This window comes from Spermophilus citellus, assembly GCF_964194105.1.
Source record: "Spermophilus citellus genome assembly, chromosome: 3".
In the NCBI taxonomy this organism is placed as follows: domain Eukaryota; kingdom Metazoa; phylum Chordata; class Mammalia; order Rodentia; family Sciuridae; genus Spermophilus; species Spermophilus citellus.
The window spans coordinates 221,084,744-221,107,438 of NC_138184.1; the positions used below are offsets into that span (position 1 = coordinate 221,084,744).

General features: G+C 36.9%; 1 protein-coding gene across 5 annotated transcripts in view; it reads right to left on the bottom strand.

Moving 5' to 3' along the window:
- TPK1 (thiamin pyrophosphokinase 1) overlaps positions 1 to 22,695 on the bottom strand; it is a 354,135-nt gene that overhangs the window by 179,468 nt on the left and 151,972 nt on the right. For all 5 annotated transcript variants that reach the window (XM_081283744.1, XM_081283741.1, XM_081283743.1 and 2 more), the window contains exon 5: positions 7,942 to 8,014. In XM_081283744.1, the coding sequence (XP_081139870.1) occupies positions 7,942 to 8,014 (73 nt within the window). The remainder of the gene's footprint in view (positions 1 to 7,941; positions 8,015 to 22,695) is intronic.

Below are 22,695 nucleotides of genomic sequence, written 5' to 3' on the forward strand. Positions count from 1 at the left end.
TTGGTGCATGCTATGCAGAATGTGACTGGCCCCTGGGGACTGAATCTCAAATGAGCTGCCTGGAAATATACTCCTACTTATTGTCCCAATCCAATCAAACACATCCTATGTAAGTCCAATGGGGGAGGGCCCTTGGAGTTGGTGACTGGTTTTCTGCAGACTATGACGAATGTACCTTTTCCCCTTCCTGATTTTGCTTTGTATCCTTTAGATATAATAAATCATAGCCACCTATACGACAATAGAATTAACCAATGATATGACTATAGGGTGAATTCTCTGAGTCATTTCCATGAATCACTGAATCTGGGATGGTCTTGGAGACCCCTAAGAAAAAGAGGTAGAGAAATAATTCTTTTCCAGTGGGGATACATGAATAAGCTTTATTTATTTTATTTTATAATGTTCCTGTATGTACTCAGATCCAGACACTTGTCATTGGTCTGGCTACCTTTGATCTAGATTCCTTTGCAACTGCTATGAATGACAAGGAGAGAAACAGCCCCCACTGGGGCCCTCTGCCAAGTCTTCCCAGAAAGGCCAGGATGTGAGGAGAGTAGCAGTCAGAACACTGAAGACAGCCCTGGAAGGTACTGCTGGAGAACACGGACTTGGGCAGCCTGCCTGTCAGAATCCCACCTCAATGTGGAGAAAAGGGTACACTTGTACATTGCTGGTGGGACTGCAAATTGGTGCGGCCAATTTGGAAAGCAGTTTGGAGATTCCTGGGAAAGCTGGGAATGGAACCACCATTTGACCCTGCTATTGCCCTTCTCGGACTATTCCCTGAAGACCTTAAAAGAGCATGCTACAGGGATACTGCCACATCGATGTTCATAGCAGCACAATTCACAATTGCTAGACTGTGGAACCAACCCAGATGCCCCTCAATAGATGAATGGATAAAAAAAAAATGTGGCATCTATACACAATGGAGTACTATGCAGCAATAAAAAATGACAAAATCATAGAATTTGCAGGGAAATGGACGGCACTAGAGCAGATTATGCTTAGTGAAGCTAGCCAATCCCTAAAAAACAAATACCAAATGTCTTCTTTGATATAATGAGAGCAAATATGAACAGAGCAGGGAGGAAGAGTAGGAAGAAAAGAATAATATTAATCAGTGAAATGAGATGGGAGGGAAAGGGAGAGAAGAGGAAAATTGCATGGAAATAAAGGGAGACCCTCATTGCTATACAAAATTACATATAAGAGGTTGTGAGAGGAATGGGAAAATAAACAAGGAGAGAAATGAATTACAGTAGATGGGGTAGAGAGAGAAGAAGGGAGGGGAGGGGGGACAGTAGGGGATAGGAAAGGTAGCAGAATACAACAATTACTAATAGGGCATTATGTAAAATTGTGGATGTGTAACCGACGTAATTCTGCAATCTGCATTTGGGGTAAAATTGGGGGTTCATAACCCACTTCAATCTAATGTATGAAATATGATATGTCAAGAGCTTTGTAATGTTGTGAACAACCAATAAAAAAAAAGAAAAAAGAATCCCACCTCAACCATTCCTAACCCTACAGCCTTGGACAAGGTACTTAGGCTCTTTGTGTCTCCATTTTTCTGTAAGATGTAGATACTAATATTCTACCAAATGTGTAGCAAGGATGGAATGAATTTGTAAGTACACGTACACATAAAACTGTAAAGACTTAAAACGTTGTAAACACTTAAAATTTGTCATCGTTACTTTTTTTTTTTTTTTTTTAGGTGGACAGGATTCAATCTATTGTCTTGAACAATTTAATCTACTTTTAAGACTATTTTTAAAGAGAACTTTTAGATTCACAGCAAAATTGAGAGCTATCCTTTATATCCCCTGCTGGACACAGGCAGAGCCTCCCCATTACCATCACCCCCTGACACAGTGGTGCACATGTTTCAACTCTTGAAACTCCAGTGACACATCCTTATCACCCAGAGCCCATGGTTCCCAGTAGGGCCCACTCTCAAAGCTCATGTTCCCTGGGTTTCCATGCATCCATGAATCCATCACTGTAATACCACATGGTATATTTCACCACCCTCCAAATCCCTTTTACTATGTTCAAGAATGTACTGATGATTTTCTTTCATAGCCTTTTAAAAAGTAGGCAAAGTCTGTGTAGTTTTCTTTAAAAAGCTTCTGAAACAGCCAAGAAGCTTATAAAGAATCAAGACATTTGAGCTTAGTTGGAAACTAATATCCCAGCATAGATATCGGTGGGTAACAGGTAGATGTGCCGGGGTAAAATGCATTTGAGACATACTAAGGTAAAATTCTATTTTTGGCACACTGACTTAAGCGGATATTGTGCACAGTGGGTTTCCAAAAGGGCATGTGGAATGTCAAGTTTCACAAACTCATTTAATCACAGAAATCTTCTTTATATGAGTATCATGCAGAGCGAGTGTTCTGCTGCTCCGGTTACAAAAGAAGTATTAAATCTTGCTTCATGTGATCTGCAATAAGAACCTTCTAATGATTAAGGATATCAGAGTGAATGGTTATAGACTTTGGGTTCCCAATGATCATGCGTCAACAGGGGTAAGGAAGAATATCGTGATAGAATTGTTTACATCAAGCTCTGTAAACCAAGGAAGGACTATCCTACACCTCTGGGTGGGAAAATCTGTGAGAGGAAATACAAATGAGGAGACCTGGTGAGCTGGGTACATGAGGGAGACAGCCCCAGAGGCCCTGAAGGAGAGCATCTATCACCAGAGGCACAGCAGAGGGAAGTGGGCTTCCTGGAGCTCACCTGTGCCTCACATGAGAGCTCTTAGATGTACAGGGCAGAGGCTCTCCCTTTCAAAGTACGCTACATAAATTCAAACAAAAAAGGCTTCGGAAAATATAGATGGCAATCAAGTCAACGTGAAAGGGCTGTGATTGAGGCAAGCGTAAGAATTAGGGTATATTCAAGAGATGGTTTCACATAATGTTCCCCTGGAAGTCTCATCCTTCCCTTGGTGAGATGCTAATAAAGGTTAGACAGCCAGTTTTAAGAATATAAAGTGAAGAATCTGTCACTCAGCTGTCAATGGAAACTGCCTGTCCATAATTCCCTGAACAACAGCTTTATATCTCAGCTCATGTTAATTAGTCTTCATGCTTAAGCCTAAAGATTTATGAGGCTCTGAATTTTTTGTCTCTCTTTTTTTGTTTTATTTTGTTTTGAAAAGAGATATACAAATATATGGAGTTGAACTTTAAATATTTTGTAGCTTTTTCTGATTTGCATAACAATCAAAATGTTAAATTTTTATAATTGCTAATAACACAGTTTTTCATTCTCTCTAAATTAACTATTTTGCCATATCTAAAAGTTATTGGCATGTAGCTAGGAAGAACTGGAAAAGAGCACAAAAAATAGAAAATAATAGAATTTGTGAGTTGAGGTAGATCAACGCAGATGTTTTTTCAACTGCAGACATTCTGTGAAAATTTAAATAGAATCAAACCCAAGGCTTTGTCAAATTCAAAAGGATATTCCAAGTGATTCTGATTGTGAATTGCAATTATATTCATAAATTCATTATGAAGACGAACTGATTAAAAATTTTAAAAAAACATGAGAAACAAGAGATATTAAAAAGCTCATAAGCAAATAATTTTAGAAAGTAAAACAAAATACTACCAACTTAAAATAGTGCTTTTGTATTTCCAGAACACTTACATGCCACGGTTTGATCATTACTACATGAAGATGAGAAAATCAAGGGCAGAAAACATGTGGAAATAAGGCTTGTATGTATGTAAACTAACATACTCAAAAAATAATTTGTAGTTGAAGAAAACAATCACTCTATTACTTAAGAAAAATTAAAATGTACAAATTGATAGCCAGGATTAAGTCTTAGTTATTTGACAGTCATAATTACCTGTCCCCCCAACTCCATTTTCCACCCTCCTACCCTCATCACTTGAGAATCAGTATCCTCATCTTTTAATTGTAATTAAAATACAAATTTCATCAGTAATCCATTTATGAAAAAAGTCATTCTATCTAAATGTCAATTGGAAGCCAATTTATGATTATTTTGACTGAGAAAATTGTATTTAAACCCAAATCTCCAGTTTCCTAAAATGTAACTGCAACACATTTACACAGGCAACAGTCAGTATGGAAAATGTAAACTGATGAACCATTTTCAGCTTTCAGACGGCACCTTTACAGCATTTTATATTTATAAAAGGGAGCACTGGGTTAAAATTTTAGATAATCTATCCTTGCCCATTGAGAAAAGGCTTCAAAAACTTAGGTATGGCCTTGCCAGTATTAGATGACAATGAGGAACCATCATCAGGAAACACTGGCTTAATAAACCACATTCATGTCATTTGCTTTAAAACTTTTCTATTTTCCAATTCAGAGAAATAAAAACGAGTAACAATCACCAGCCTGGATTTCTGTCTCAGCTCTTCTAATTTATACAGTGCTGGAATCACCTGGTAGCCTGGACCAACCTTGTTATGTCTGTACCAGAAAAGAAGGAGCTGAGCTTCAACTGAGTCCTGCTAGCCCCACTCCCCGTTACACCTGAGTTGGTCGTCTCTGGTCATCTCTGTAGTTGCCGTTCTTTGGGCACCATGGTCCAATATTCTTGGCCATTGTTTTGACACCATACAGTGTTCTTCCAGGTTGGAAGAATGAACAGAGAAGATTAAAATCAGAGGCTGAGCCTAGAGTCTTATTCCTCTCAGGATGAGAGTCATCTCACCACTCTGTCCAGAACACAGCCTGTGTTGATCGAAGTACTCTAATGGAAAGCCAAAATACCTCCCGTGTGGTATAAAGGAAGGCATTCTCATATCTAAAGGGTGTTACTGTCACCATGCTAACGGCCTACTACCAGATCATCTCAATTCTTCAATGATATATGACAGCTCAATCTACATCCTGTGATACAGCTTAAACATCATCCTGTGATCCTGCCTTTAGGTAATTTACCAATATTAGATTTTTGGTCATTTGGGGTCTGGCCCAACTAGCACCTTGGCCTTACTGCCCCAGAATTGAGGGTGGTACAAGGCATAATGGAAATGTGAAGGCAGAGTGTTTGGTCACCACACAGACTCCTATCACATTGTTGGTGACAGGGGCATTCATTCCCAGAGAAGCTAACAATTATGCAAGCACAACTGTTCCCCCCCAAAGCCAAAGGTGATACCTGTTGAGAAATCCAAATTCCAACAACAGTCTTTTCACAAACAGCATGGACACGGATCCTACAGCTGTCAGCTCTACCATTTCACTCAGGAGCCTTCAGCTCCTGGGGCCTTAACATCCTCATTAGGAAATAAGGCTAACAATTTGTTTAATTTTTCATCATATTTTACATTATATTTTTATTATTACATTTACAACATATTTATCTCCAGTCCTAATTATCCTCACTTATGGAAAAAAAATTGTTATTCCACAACTTTTTAAGGGGTTATCTAAATATTGCAATGAGTTCCTCAATCTCTTAAATATTAAAGAAGCATACTCAAAAATTCCCTTCCTAGTGAAGGCCTTGCCAACTATCCAGCAGAGAGAGTATCAGGAGTTAGTTAGATGACATAGGACAGTTTCTCTTCCCGTTTCCAGTAAGCTAAAATGTATGGAAACATCATGGGTGGAATAATTATTAAGACTGAAATAGATAATTGAGTCTTGAATTGAAGAAACATCGAATGACCTAGAAAAATGAACATAAAATAACAAAGTGTACAGCTCTAAGAGACATTCCTCTCGTAATGGTGAACCAGCAGAGAACAAATAAGACAAAGAGACAAAAGAGAAAGAGGGTCCAAGACTTTACAGCTACCTGGAAGGAGGCTGTAGAGGGTCAATTAAGGACTGCAAGACAGTCCCAAAGCCAACACCTCACATAAATACATGGCGACTCCACAGTCCACCTTATGATTTTAGCCAACTTAGTTTTCTAAATTTCTTCTTTCATTTCACTCTCTTCACTAGAGACCCAGACCCGGTTGGGAGCAGGGCAGATCTGAAAGTGGGAGACAACCTTATTTTTGAAAGAGAAGCTTAAAGACTGTTGAAGTTGGAGATAATGGCTTGTAAGAATTGTGTGTAATGTTGCATTAACTTGTAATGATCATCATTATTAAAGCTACAGCCAAACACTCACCATGAGCTCTGTAGGACACATTTAACTATATAAAAGACATCATCTGTGCCCTCTAGGAACATGCCCTGAAAGTTCAAAAACAGTCAGTTCACATGAGCAAACTGAACTACACTATACCTACCCTGAACAGTGCAGTTTAGAAATCAGAAGACTCGGCTAAACCTTACATTACAAACTAACCTTTAACAACTGTGAATTTATTTTTAGTGCTAAAAACAAGCAAAGGAATACAAGTTTATGATGAGGTATTAACTTAGAAGTTTGGTTTCACCCTATCCCCACTTCACTGCATCCTGAAATAAAAGACCGGCCTCCCTTGTTCCCACATTCTGAACACAAATAATCAGATTGGTGCCACCAATTTTGACAAGCCAGTGGCGTTAAGAGCCAGGGAGATAAGTCACATCTGGCCAGATCTTCAACCTGTTTTTGACTATGCTTATCCCTGCCTCCCCCGCTGTTGCCTCTGTTCCCGAAAATATGATTAATATCTATGCATTTGCAAAACTCTGCCTTGTAAGCAAGGCTGAGGCTTTCCATCCCAATGAGGTGGAGGTATGGAGTTAATGAGAAGTGAGACTGTGGGGAATGAATAGGAACATGCCAATGTTAAGGTAATTGAGCATGAATATCAAACACTGACTTGGGAACAGTCTTCATTTGCTGAAGGAAAGTCTGATCAGCTGGTGGGCAGATGGAACAGGCACTGATCTGCATTCACTGCCAACCCCAGAATTTGTGCCTCACAACAGCCTATACTTCATTACCAGGGAACCTTTGTTTTCCCATCTACAATCAAGGTATTTTTCTCTCCTTTTCCTTATGTTCTTACTTCTCCTTACACTTACATTCATCTTTCCCTCTCTCCTTCCTTTCTAAAAATGGACTCTTACGTTTTCTTTTTAAATTGTCTCATGTCTCCCCAAGCCTTATAAAGAATGTAAGTATTATCATCTCAATGCCTGCTATTCCTTTCTAAAACATGTGTGATTTCCAGCCTCAGTTTAGAAGGACACTGATGATGGTGTTTCAGATAGAAGAATCGGTAGTGCTGTGATGTTCCCTTTAAAAACGCTGCATTGCCTTCAAAACCCTGTGAAACCTTGAATCATTAATCACTTTAATGCACTTCTATGAGATTCTATCATCCCCAATTACATCACATAAATATTCTTATTTGACAAGGATCACTGGAAGATTTTCGCAATAGTGACAAAATGAACACCTTGATGATCATAGGCTATTAATAAATTGTATTGAATAGTTTTATTCAGAAAAGAGTAACAAGTATCAAGAAAACTAAACATTGTAGGGAAAACTTTCATTCTAAGTTTCTAGGAACACATATAATTATATACGGAAATGTTTTAGTAGTTTATAATGCAAAGAATAGACACAAATGTGTATCAACTGATACTCAGTTAAGAAAAAATAGATTACATATGTTAAATAAAACTAAAAGGATTATTTGTGAAAAATATATAATAACTTGAGGACTATAGACAACAATAGAATTCTATTATATGAGTTTATGTAAACTACAAGCTCATGTAAAATATATGCCTTTATATGATTGATCAAATGCCTATTTGATGGTGATAGAATTTCTCTAAGATTGAGTTTTCATGTGTCATTTTAAAAATTCCAATTCTAGATATATATTACAATTTCTATAATAAAACAGTATGAAAGTAGCTAAACAATGAATTTCTCAATCCCTGTCTACAGACCAATGAGATCAGAATGAACACAGTAAAAGCAATTATATGAGAAAGATCTTGGCTATGAACGTGTTCATGGTTTACCTTAACACTGTAGAACTCTCGGACTTCAGGCCTGATGGAATCAAAGTCTCCATTGATGAATTCAGGCAAAAACCTGAAAGAAAACAGTTTGTTGCATGTAAGGAACCAGACCAGTACAGTTACTTAATAAACTTTAAAATTATGACTATAAGAACTAGAGAGAATACTAAGTTATTCCAAATGAAAAACAAGCAAGACTATTTTCACAGTGAATAGGATGTCGGATCATACACTCTTAAGTTTCAATACTATATGATTGAGGCAAACTCTGCAGACGCAACCCATTCTTCAACTCAGACACATTGTCAGCCAATATTTATCTTCTTCAATAGATAAATACCAAAGAAGGTAATAAGTTTAAAAAAGCTCCCAATTCAAAAACCCTAGCACAAATATTTTTCCTGTACCCCTATTTCCTTTGGCATACACACAAAAACTTACATTATTTTACTCTCATACAAGTTTGAATAGAACAAATCATCAGGAGGATTCAGCAATCTATGCCAAGCCAAAGTCAGCTCAAATATGTTTTTCAAATATCCAACTGACATATTTCTAGAAATGGGTCTTCTGCATAGGTTGAAAGACTCTGAGGTTCTAAACATAGGAGGGACTCCCAAATGCAGCTGTTTTAATGATACTATGATTAGCTTAGTTTCTTCCCTGATGTTTATTTTTTTTTTCCAAAACTCATTTTAAAAGCCTGCTCTATTCCATCTACATAAACTATCACTAATTATTTTTATATAAAATGTTTACATGGATTTGTAGAATTTCTTCCCACTTAAAACACCTAAATGTGCAGAAAGAAAATATCCGTGATGACTTACTGCTCCTGCAAAACCCTTAGCTTCCTGAGGCCAAGAAAATCATATAATCAAGGGAATATTCATTTTCCTTTCCTACAAAAATACTCCTCTTCATATAACATGAAACTTCGATGAGCAACCATTCTTCTACCTAACTGCTCTACTTTGAAAGGAGAATAACACTTCTATTATGTCTGCTCAACAGGGCTGAACTGTCCATTTTTTATGGTTCTTAATCCAATTGGAAATGCTCTCTCTTAGGTCCAGTCTAATCTGAGTGATGTGTGTTGGGCAGATCTTCAAGCTACACAGTTTCCTAGCACTCAGTGGCAAGAGCAAGATCTGTGCCACAAAGAACTGCTACAAAATATCTTTCCAGAAGAGATCTTAGTGGGAGATCTCTTTGAAAAGATCTCTTTGGTATAGATCTTTTCTGGAAAGATCTTTTGGACCTAGTCCATCAGGTAACAATTTAGTCCTTTTTTTCTATGGGTTTTCTTTTCTTTTTTTTAATTTGTTATATATGACAGCAGAATGCATTACAATTCATATTACACATATACAGCACAATTTTTCATATCTCTGTACACAAAGTAGAGTCACACCATTCATGTTTTCATAGATGTACTTAGGGTAATGATGTCCATTTCATTCCACTGTCTTTCTTAGCCCCTGCTCCCTCCTATCCCCTTTGCCCTATTTAGAGTTCATCTAATCCTTCCATGTCCCCCTCCCCCAACCACATTATGAATCAGCATCCTTAAATCAGAGAAAACCCTCAGCATTGGGGTTTTTTTTGGGATTGGCTAACTTCACTCATTATATCCTGTAATTCCATTCATTTACCTGAAAATGCCATGATTTTATTCTCTTTCATTGCTGAATAATATTCCATTGTGTATATATACCACATTTTCTTTATCCATTCATCTATTGAAGGGCATTTAGATTGGTTCCACAGTTTAGCTATTGTGAATTGTGCTGCTATAAACATTGATGTGGCTGTGTCCCTGTAGTATGCTGTTTTTAAGTCCTTTGGGTATAGACCTAGGAGTGGGATAGTTGCACAATCTCTTCAATGAGATCAGAAAATTTCCCAAACATAAAAAATGAATTGGAAAATCAAATACAAAAGGCTTACAGGACACCAAATGTACAAAATTACAACAGATCTACACCAAGGTATAATGAAAATGCCTAGCATACAGAATAAGGACAGAATCTTAAAGGCCACAAGAGAAAGGAATCAGATCATATATGGTGGAGACCCATGTGTATATCTTGGCAGATTTTTCAATCCAGACCCTCAAAGCCAGGAGATTCTGAAAGACAATGGATGCCAACCAAGAATCTTATATCCAGAAAAATTAAGCTTTAGATTTGATGATAAAATAAAAACCTTCCATGATAAACAAAATTTAAAAGAATTTATAGGTGGAAAGCCTACACTACAGAATATCCTTGGCAAAATATTCCATGAAGAGGAATTGAAAAACAACAATGAAAATCAGCAGAGGGAGGTACTACACTAAAGGAAAAACTAATCAAAGGAGAAACCAAGTCAAGTTAAATACCAAAAGTAAACAAAAATGGCTGGGAATACAAATCATCTCTCAGTAATAACCCTGAATGTTAATGGCCTAAACTCACCACCAAAAGACATAGACTGACAGATTGGATTACAAAAAAAAAAAAAAGATTCAACAATATGCTGCATTCAAGAGACTCATCTCATAGGAAGAGACATCCACAGACTGACAGTGAAAGGTTGGGAAAAATCATACCACTCACATGGACTGCGGAAGCAAGAAGGGGTTTCCACCCTCACATCAAAGAAAGTAGACTTCAAGCCAAAGTTAATCAAAAGGGATAAAGGATATTTCATGCTGCTTAAGGGAACCATTTGTCAACAAGACATAAGAATAATAAATATATATGCCCCAAACAATGGAGCATCTACATTCATTGCACAAACTCTTCTCAAGAGTCAAACAAACCACAGCACAATAATTCTGGGTGACTTTAACACACCTCTTTAACCACTGGAGAGATCCTCCAAAAACAAGCTGACCAAAGGAACTACAGAACTCAATAATACAATCAATAACTTAGACTTAACTGACATATATAGAACATTTCATCCTTCAACAAATGAATACACTTTCTTCTCAGCAGCACATGTATCCTTCTCTAAAATAGAACATATATTATGCCAAAAAGCAACTCTTAGCAAATATAAAAAAAGTAAACAAACTACCCTGTATTCTATCAGATCATAATGGAATGAAATTAGAAATCAATGATAAAATAAAAAATAAAAGCTAATCCAACCCCTGGAGACTAAATAATATGCTACTGAATGAACAATGGGTTACAAAAGACAACAATTTAGTCCTTTTGAAGAGCCATAATAACAGAGCGACAATTAGACGAATGGCTACTGATCTAATTATGTTACATAAAGGGAAGAATATTTTTGCAGGAAGTAAACTTAAATATTCCCTTTGTTTTATTATACAACATTCTTGGCCTCAGGAGGCTAAGATGGTTTTGCTGAAGCAATAAGTCATCAGGGGCATTTCACTTCTCCACATTTAGGTGTGTTAAGTGGTAAAAAATTCTACCAGGTCATGTAAAGGTTTTATGTAAAAAATAATAAATGATGATATTTGTAGGTATAGCAGAGTAGGCTTTCTAAAATGAGTTGAATAAAAAATACACAGCCTGGAAGAGAGGTAAGCCAACTTTCTACTACAAGAAAGATGTTAGTTTGAATGAACTAGACCAAATAATTTTTTTCATTAACCAATTCATTACACAAATATTTGCAGCACAACTATGTGGCAGAGACTTAGTTTATTTCAGAATAAGGCAGAATTGTAAAGGAAATGGAAGTACATAGGCTTATAAATTGCATTGTCTGATTTCAACATCTTCCTATAAAAGTTCTTCCCCAAAACATTCCTGCTCATCATATCTAGAGTTTTCAATTTTATTTTATACCTACTTATTCTGTACCTTATATTTTGCCCCTATTGGAAACAAAAATCGACTATTACTTCATTTTTCTTTATATTTTTTTCTGTAAAATGAATTCACTCAGTTTTGAATTTTCTTTAAAATGCTTCCACATCACCACCAATTAACCTCAGGAAATACTTACAGGGACCACAGAATATTGATTTTGGATGAAGGATGAAGTAAGTAATTCCTGCAATATCCCTATTACCCTCTGTAAGGAACTAAGATCAAAGACATCAAGTGAATTTGCGGGGAGAGCCTAGTCTACTTCACCAGGCAAAAGGGCTGCTAAAGAACTTTTGGTTTTGGACTGTCTGGTTCAAGTAACTTCCTAATAAGACTGACCTTGAGTTGCTCTCCAAATCATAGTTCCTCAGATATCTAGAACCAATTTGGCAGTTTCGAAATAGCATATTGATTTTGACAATAGATAAAATAGAAAAATAAAAGTTGGTGCACACAGGCAGCTGAGCATCTGTCCCCTTAGGACAGATCATTTTAGAATTAGATCTTCCTTTATCTTATATTGTGAATAATAGAAGAAAGCAGTCATCTAAATTCACTTATATTTTCATATAAAATATTAATAGTAAAACAAAATTATAAAGATAAATGATAACTAACTTTGGTTAACTTTCAAAATAATTTTCTCAAATGTACTACACATGTATTCAAATAGAATCATGATGCCTATTTCTACAAATACCCATGGCAAAAATATACCGGTAATCATGCTCAAATGACTACCATAATTATAACTTTTCATCATATAATACATTAGTTTTTGAAACTCTCTGAAATATACTTTTTGACACTGCAATTAAAAGCCCATCTCACTTTTTCCCAGGTGCCTGTTGCCATGGAACCTGGGCATTGTGAGGAGGTGCTTAATGGGATGACACTGTACAGATGTGGATGAGCTACATTCTGATTTCATGACAGTTTACACAAGAAGATTATTTTTAGAACTCTTTGGGGACTGACTACACATAGCAACGGACTATGGATGTGTGAATTTGTGAAGTCACTGGTCCCTTTTCTGCCTACCATTGACACAGATCACAAATATATACCCTTTTGTGTCAATCTAGGGGAACTGACTCATTAATACTAAACAGTGTCCCAATCTCTTAACTCTTACTGTCATTTATAAAATTTGAGTCCAAAAAGGGCTGAGATCTATAATGAACAGATGATCCGTTCCATTTAACAATAATCAGAGAAGCTGATGTATTTAGAAAATATGGTACCAAGTCAAACACAAGATTAGAAGATAACTTCTGCCTTTCATAAGACCTTCTCTGATCCTGGTGAAGGATGTTGTCCCTGCATAAAGCCTTTCTTGCCCCCAAGCAAGACACTATCATTCCCCTAACCTTCAACAGCATGAAATTTGTTACTTTTCATTTCATTTTAAGCAGTTTCTGTACATGTCCTTTGGCTTCGATCAGCTGGCGTGTTCTTTGAAGTAATATCTGTCTCTGATGGACCTCGTATTCCCCAAGCACCAAGTGCACAGATGCTGAAAATGATACAATAAAATGAAGAAGTAGAAGAGGAGGAACACGAGCAGGAAGAGGAAGTAAGAGGAAACGAAAGGGAGAAAAGAGAAAGGAGACGGAAAAATCAGAAAGGGGGCAAAGGGTAAAGGAGAGAAGAGGAGGTAAAAAAAAAATGGCCAAGAAAAAGAAAAGCCGCGAGAGGGAAGAGAGAAGGAGGAGGCAGGAAAGAACAGCAAATCCTGTAGGTGCTCACTATTACCACTGCCCTCAGCATCTCAGCTGTCAATCAGATTTTCTTCATGTGTAAAATGAGGATAATTCAGAGCGGTGATGAGGATTAAATATGTAAAGCACTTAGAAAATGCGTGGCACACAAGTAAGCACAATTAAAACTATTCAGTTAAAATATAATTGATTAGTGGAGAAGCCAAGTAACTTGCTGTAGTTTATAAGGCTGAAAGCAAAATCCAAACCCAGGCAGCCCCACCTTTGTTCTTTTTCATGGCTCAGTGTACAGCCTCCCACATACCCACATTTATTAAACGAACAGTAACATTCTTACAGAGAGAGCTCTCTACATAATGCACAACATGCTACTGATTGAGCTAGACACTATTAACCTGTATAATTTATAAGGTTTTCCCTGGGGCTGAAGAAGGATTTTTGTCGAATTCTAAAAGTAGAACAGTATTTTGACAAAAGGTTACTGTTATGTTGTCTTAAGAGAAGAATGTGTGAGAACATAGTTGATGAAGAATATGACTCTAGATACAAGAAGAAATAGTATCCAGTCTGCAGAGAGGAGGAACTGATCATTCACAGATTTGGGCCAACATTCTCTGCAGAAGTGCCTAACTTCACTCAGGGTTGGGAGAAAAGTGAGGATGATGCAGAAATACAATAAGGAGAAATGTTCCCGCATTTTGACTCAGTGACAGATGCAATCAGTTAAACTGTTTTCATAAATAAGCCTCTAAATATAGTAGTGGTATCAAGAGGTATTTCACTGTTTGAGTAACTTTGGATAAGAGAAAGAATCTTAAGAAAAGCACCATACACACAATGATAAATGAGCTGACCCATATATTTGACTACATAAAAGTGCAATGACACGTTTGTGGAAAGAAAGACAGTATAAGCAAAGTCAAATTATAGCACCTATATATGCAAAATATATAATCCTGAGGGATCGCTGTCCTTAATATAAGAGGAGACCTCCAAAGGGGGTAAGGGAAAAAATCCAATAGGAAAAGTAACACAAAATGAGAAGAGCAATAAGAATGTGAAAACATGTAAATCTAAATAATTATCAAGCGGACAGATATTAAAGCATTACTAGCATACTATTTTATATACCCTAAATTGTCAAAAATGAAGATGCATGAATGACCATGAAGGCTGAATGACAATATACATCCCTCATAGAACAGTGGGACTGTGAATGAGTATAGTCCACAAAATGCAATCCCACACAGAGATCCAATCTATTAAAAAATATAACCAAGATATCTGAACAGGAAGAGCAATGTTCAACAAGATATTACGTGAAATACATCATAAAGTATCAAGTGAGGGAAATGTGTAGCTTTGTGATGAGCTGACCTCTCTACTATCCTAGAAAAAATGTCCACCATGTGCTATTAAATAACACAGGTGATATCTAGAAAACCGTGTGCACTGTCATCTTGATTGTTTTAACACAATACAATAAAAACAAACAAAAATATCTGTAAATATATTAGCAAACTTTATATCAAGCATGAAAGAATATATGAAGTTGAGTAAATCAAGCTGTTCACACTAATTATCTCAAGGGATAAAATTATTTTTTCTGTGAAAAATGTCACAAAGCATATCTTGGGGGCCAAGGGTGTCGCACAGTCATGAAGTACTTGCCTAGCATGCACAAGGCCCTAGGTTTGATGCCCAGAACTGCCAAAATAAAGCACAACTTAATTTAATTTGATGACTAAAAAGAAAATTAATTATGATGCTTGGAACAGCCAATGAAAAAGTGAGGATAAAATTAGAAATTAACTGGAAAGTCCTAGTCCCAGAGAAGAATGCTAAACAGTTATTAATGGTCACTGAGGTTTGTTCTAATTGAGTCTTCTAGTCAAATCCCGTATAGGGTAAGTAATGCCTCATGTCTTAAGATACTTCACTTCATCTTCGCAAACTGAGTAGCCCTGAAATCATACCACATAACAGAAAATAACTTTGTCTCCCAAAACAATTATTCAACAATTTCTATATAACCTAATGAACATTCAGAGAAAACAATAATGAAATAATGGCAAAGGAAATACAGATGCAATTATCACATCATACAGTTAAAAAGACTGGGGAAAGAGAAGGGAGCAATGATAAAGAAAATACATATGTAAAACTTTGCCAAAAAACCTCTTGATTTAGACATAGAAGGAAATAAAAAGAATCTGTACGAGGAAGGAAAAGCCAAGGGCTCTCACCCTGGAGAAACCTTTTCAACACATACTGAGTCTCTGTTCTGTGCCTGCTTCAGTATTTTATTCATACAATTTTATGAATGAGTATAATTTTCGTTAATTTCTGTAACACTTCTATAAGGTTAATTTTTTATCATTTTAATTTTATGGTAGAAAGTCAAAAATGAGAGACATAGAGTCCTGCATAGGTGTCACACAGCTTCAAAAGGTCCTCCTGCTCCCCCTGAATGCACTGAGCAAAGAGTGCTCTGACTGGCATGGGGAAATCTTGCTCCTCCTCCCTCACAGGATGCATTTTCATTTCTTCCCAAATCCTGGCCCTTATTTGGAATCTGCTCCACTTGCATGCCCAAAGTCGCATGGTAACAGAACAGCAGTGTGAGGGTTCCTCACGGCCAATCATCATCAGAAATACCCAGAACATGCTTCTTGATTTATGGTTTGTTTTAATGAATGGAGCAGTGGGGAAGAGAGGCACAAACACAAAATCACATGAGGCTTGTTGAAAGGATACTGCATTCTAGTTGGTAAACAAAGACATGAATATTCAATTCTGTAACTGAGCAATCAACATCAGCAGTGTGAATTTTATGGGTCAGTAAGAAATTAAAATATACAGGCTCCTCACATCTGCCTACTTGATGGTTAGAGGGAGATCTCTAACCTCCTAGAAATCCAGACGAAATATGTGAAACAATGGTATGTAGACACTGGACAGCAGCCCAAGACAGGGACTGATGTGTGATTCTATGGTGGTGGACACATGATGTCATTGTGCAATTGTTCAAACCCACAGAACACATGACTCCAAGAGTGCACTTGTGAAATCTGGGTGACAATGACTCACCACAGTAGGTTTACTCACCCTCGCAGCAAATGTTCCACTTTAGTGGGGGATGCTGATCATGAGGAAGCAGAGCATGTGTGGGACAGGTGGTAACTTGGATATCTTTATGACTTTCTCTTGATTTTGCTATGAAATTAAAACTGTTCTTCAAAATTAAAGCATTTAAAAAGCAGATAAAGAATCTTAACAAGAGATAAAACAGTGTGGCAATCAAGCATAAAACACAGAGTTACCATTTCACCAGCAATTCCATTCCCAGGATTGTAGGTGACAGAAATTATCACATATATGCAAACAAAATCTTATAAAATAATGTTTATAGTAGCATTAGTTACAATAACCAATAACCTAATGTCCATGGATGGATGAGGAATGATATGTGATACAACTTGTATCACCCTCAAAAATATTTTAAGTGATTCTATACGGATATATTAATATACATTAATATCAATGTATGTAGCACCATTCACAATAGTCAAGTTATGGGACAAGCCCAGATGCCCATCAACAGATGAATGAGTAAAGAAAATATGATATATCTGCACACTGGAGTTTGATTGAGCCATTAAAAAGAATGAAATTATGGCATTTGGGCTGGGGATGTGGCTCAAGCGGTAGCGCGCTCGCCTGGCATGCGTGCGACCCGGGTTCGATCCTCAGCACCACATACCAACAAAGATGTTGTGTCCGCCAAGAACTAAAAAATAAATATTAAAAATTCTCTCTCTCTCTCTCTCTCCCTCTCTCACTCTCTCTTTAAAAAAAAAAAAAAAAACAGATGTACATTAAGAGGCATCAGCAACACTCATGACAACTAGTCTATTAAAAAAAAAAAAAAAAAAAAAAAGAAATTATGGCATTTGCTAATAAGTGGATGAACTAGAGAACACCATGCTAAGTGCTAAGATCCATGCTAAATAAGCCAGATCCAGAAAGTCAAGAGTCAAGTGTTTTCTCTTGTGTGGAAGCTAGACCAAAATAAGGAATTAAGGGGTGTGTGTTGGGGTCGGGGGGGATCCCATGAAAATAGAAGGGATGTCAGTGGAACACAGAAAGAGATTGAGGCAGGGGAAGAAGGAGGGGAAAGTGAAAGAATGGTGGAATGAAACTGACCAAATTATCCCATGAGCTTACATGAACAGTGATTTTTGCCTTTATGTATATCTATAATGCAGTATTAAAAAAACTATTGTATGATTATGTCCAAATGAACCCCAATATTATGTATAACTGTATTGCATAAATAAAAAGATATTAAGTGAAATATATCCAAAAAAGTTCATATATAATGATTCCAGTTATTAGAAGGTCCACAGTAGACAAATTGATAGAGACACAAGTCAAGAGTGGTTGAGGCAAGGAGAAGGAAGTGGGGTGAGAGCTGGAGGGGAGTTCCTTTTGGAGGGGGTAAACTGTTGTAAATTTGGCAGCAATGAGTCCATTGCTCCACATCCTTGCCGACACTGAGACATGCTGGTGGTTGCACGGAGACTGTGCACTCTAACCAGACCGACTTTGGAAGGTGAACCCTGCATCATCGCACTGCTCTGAGGACAGGAAACACCCACCATCAGGACAAGATCTTCCCTAGACAAGGTCTTTATATACCACCACACCAGCCACCACCAGAAATTCCTCAGAGAGACCCTATTGGAGGCTAGTATCAGCAATTTTTTCCTTGAAGAGTGAGAATCAATTCTTCAGGCTTTGTGGGCACAGGGTCTCTGTCACAACTGCTTAACTCTGCCATGGTATCATGGAAGCAGCTGGAGGAACAGGAAATCACCACATGGCTGAGTTCCCACATGGCCACTCAGAGGCAGGCTGCACACCACCGTCTGCCAACACCTGTTCTAGACCATAAAACAAGACCCCATAGACTCGATAGGAACAAAATCATTCCAAGTATGCTCTACACAGAATTTTCTTCCTTTTCTCCCGTTTGTAAAATAATGAACGGTAATCAGTACTTACTGCATGACTAAGAGGACAAATTAGTTGCAACTTTAAACATATTTATATACTTAATAAAACTGATTTAATTAAAATCAATTAGATATATTCTTAAGGTAGGTTAAATTTTTCAATTTTCCTATATACATTTTATTCTACTTATTATTTACACCAGCTTAACCTATTGCCTCAATGGATTATATATTAATTACATATCAATATTTATTTGTACAAATGCAGTGAATATATAGATAATTTAATTTAAACACACCACAGACTTTGAAAAAGATTCATTGTAGAAAATCACTCTCATGATGACTGACATGTTGATTCCAAAATGTTACAAAGTTATTAGTCTTTGAAAATAATATTTAATGCCAATTTAATGATCACATTTTAATCAAAGAATTTTAATTTTCAGTGTAACATGTGATAAACACTAATCCACTCCAAGCCTAGTACGCTCCATCAGAAATTACTCCATTGCCTCTCCTTTGCTGAATACTATACCCGAGGGTGGGGAATATGCTGTCAGTGGCTTCCATTGCACACGAGAATGGATTTTCTACATGAAAAGAAATTCTGCATGCGCCTATGACTTTCAAAGCTCAGGATGTCAATGTTCAGACAATTCTACCTAAATGACCTGCATTTTCTGGGAATGAGATTATTCCCATTCCAGAAAATCAGTTTACATGTTTAATGAATGACCTATGTAGGTAGAACCAAGGATGTATGAGATACAAAGAAGAAAAAAAATAGTTTGACAGCAAAACTGAAGGAAAAACAGTTGTGAAAGAAAAGCAATTTTATAAATATATCATCAACTCTTTGCTCAAACTGTAATATCTTCTTTGCTCTAGAAAGAGAAAAATAAATCAAGACTACAAATAAGAATAAATGCTGGAGAGGATGTGGGGGAAAAAGAACTGTAAATTAGTAAAACCACTATGGAGATCAGTACAGAGGTTCCTCAAAAGACAGAAACCACATATGACCCAGCTATATCCACTCCTCAGTATTGGTCCAAATGAATTAAAGTCAGCATACTATAGCAATACATACATACCCATGTTTACAACAAGGCGAGTCCTAAGAGCCAAACTGTGGAACCAGCTTAGTGTTTATCACAGGTTGAATAAAGAAAATGTGGTATATATCCCCAATAAACTTTTGTTCAGCCATAATGAATGATCATCTCATTTGTAGGAAAATGGATAGAACTGGAAATAATCATGTTATATAAAATAAGCCAGACTCAGAAAGACAATGGTCACATGTTTTCTTTCATATGTGGAAGGTAGACATGAAATAGTAACAAAAGGGACTTTATAAGAGTCACAAGTAAGATAGAAGAAGAAGTAGACCGGCAGGGATGAGCGAAAGAGAGAGGAGGTAGGTACCGGGAATGAAGCTGTTATAGGCACATATTAATATGCCACAATAAAACCCACTATTCTGTATAATTAATATGCACCAATAAAACATTTTAAAAGAATAAAATAAATAAATAAGTCAGGAAAACTTCAGGAATATTTGCATTATAAACATGGATGGTATAAAGATGGTATGCATATTAAATTATATAATATACAGGTATAAAAAGCCAATCTATTAAAATAAATTCTTACATTTTGCATGCAACCTCACAAGTATTCTCTGAGTTGAAAATGTGTTATGACCTAAAATAAGTTTGCATGAAAAGAAAAAGTTTTTCTACTAAATCACATAAATCATACAAAGTGTTTCTAGAAAACAAAATTTATAATATAAATTACACTTAAGCATATAGACTGTAGTGATTTTATTCTCTTTCAATATTCCTTCAAGATGATATTCTTAAAAGAACTACTACCAGATTTTTGAATGGGAATGAGTTTTGTTCAAAAATTGAGTTGTAAGATACAGCAAGTCACCACTGACTTAGGCTTTTGCTGTCCCTGACAAGGGAAAACGTTTAATGCAAAACACTTCTAACAAATCACCACCATCTACTGCTCTAAGAGAGTCATTCTATAAGCTGGTTTAGTCAACCTTTCTAATTATCTTTTCAAAATTCTCTAGAATCATTACACAATCTTAATTTTAAAAGACTAAAGCCAATACTTAAGTTTTTTTTTTTTTTTTTCAGGGTTAGGGACTAAACCCAGGGTATCAGGCATGCTAGACAAGTGTTCTACCACCGAGCCACACCTCAATCCTTATGTCTTATATAAATCTGATTTAATCCTAGTTAAAACAAAGTTAGAAGAACTAGATTTTAGACAGTTGGAATTGGAGGTGATTACTGTTGGGGTGCCCAGGAATAGCAAAAGTTGTAAATGCAGAAAGAGAGCTAGAAAGTCAGAGCTAAGACCACACATTTTAGGAATGCCAAAGAATGCATTCAGATGACAAAGGCTTAAGTGTGCCTTGCTCAAAAACTGGTGAATCCTCCATATACAGAATACTCAGTTCAACTTATCAGATATTCATTTAACATGTTATATAAGACTTATCACAGTCCTTAAAGGTGTGAAGTCTAAGAGTGAACACAGGTGAGCATTACAAACACAACATTCTACAGAAAGCTGTAGAGGCACAAGAGCCAAGAGCCAGGATTGGGGAAAAAGTACAGGAAGAATAAAGGAAAGAAGCATCCTAAATTGGTACTGCATGGAAAGTTAAAATCAATACATGAAGTCATGGGAAGAAGGTCAGAGGTTAAAACAACAATGGGAAGAACAGAAAGAAAACAAAGGGGGTCCAGGAAGTCCTATGCATGGAGTGTCACAGGATGGCAGGAAGGCACTCTCTTAAGTTCTTAGACCAGCCATCTGATTATGTCCTTCCAGATTGCATATGGTAGAAATCAATCCTCAACATGATGGCATTCAGAGGTAGGGTATTTAAGAAGTGATTAGGCCATAAGGGCAACTCCCAGTTCTCCCCTAGAAACAGAGGTAGGGGTTTGGGGGGAGGCCCAAAGCTTGCTTGGTGTTTCTACAACATGAGCACACAGGAGGCACCAGGTGTGCTCCAGGAAAACATCCCTCTCCAGATACATAATCTGCTGGAATGTTGTTCTTGTCCTTCTGGGCATCCAGAACTAAGAGAAAAAATAATGCTGTTTTTCTGCAGTTTCGTTTACATTATTTTCTTACAGCAGCCCAAACAGACTAAGATTTATCATCCAGTCACTTGTACCCTCGTGTGTTATAATCTTTAAAGGATGAGAGAATGACGTCTCGGGCGCCCTCAGAGCAGGCCTTTGTAAACTATATTCAGTCAAAGTTGTATTAGGTCCCCTTTCCCTTCTGCTCTTTGCAGAAGTTATTTGTTTTCCAAAAGAGGCAGAAGGGGTGGGGAGGGGAATGAAAGTGGCTATAGGAATGGAAAGCAAAGCATGGGCTTATTTCCTAGAAGGAAGTGGCGGTGGTCAGCAGGCAGGAAGTGCCAGGAAGTGCCATGAGTAGCTGAGCAGCCCAATGCACTGCAGAGTGGAAGGTCTCCTCTTATTTACAACAGGAAAGAACCCAAAAGAACATACAGAGGTTAATGCCAATTCTTCACCTTAAATATAAAAAGAGAGCTCACTGATAGTGAATCACTTTGTGTAATTTATTTGCTTTATGCTTCTCTCTGTGATTCAGCTGAGACGTAATATACAGAATTCAATAAATACAGCCAGTGATAAACGCCATTAGGGTCACTAATAGGATGTCTGCTCCTCCTGAGCTTCCTATTGCCAAGTGCAATAAGCTGTCTGGCTACAGCTTCTGCTGGCATATGGTGTTTTTAATCTCAATCCTGCTTTTACTTCCACAGTTTCCCCCATGGCAAGAGCTAAAGTTTTACTTAAGAAAATGTTGAGGAAAATATTTCTTAAGTAATATGCTATATAGTAAATACTTAAAAACAGAAACTGGCAAGGATAGAAAATTTTAATGCTTCCAACCATTACACATGGACGTGTAAACTATAGTCCTAAAAGACAGAGACTAAAGCCTCCCAGTTCTCCCCATGAAGATCTCTCTATTACAGGAATCCCAAAGAATGCATTCAGATGACAAAGGCTTAAGTGTGCCTTGCTCAAAACCATAGAATCATTGGATGATCAATATCACTAACAAAAATAAAAGGACTACTTGGGAAATAACTTAAATCCAAAA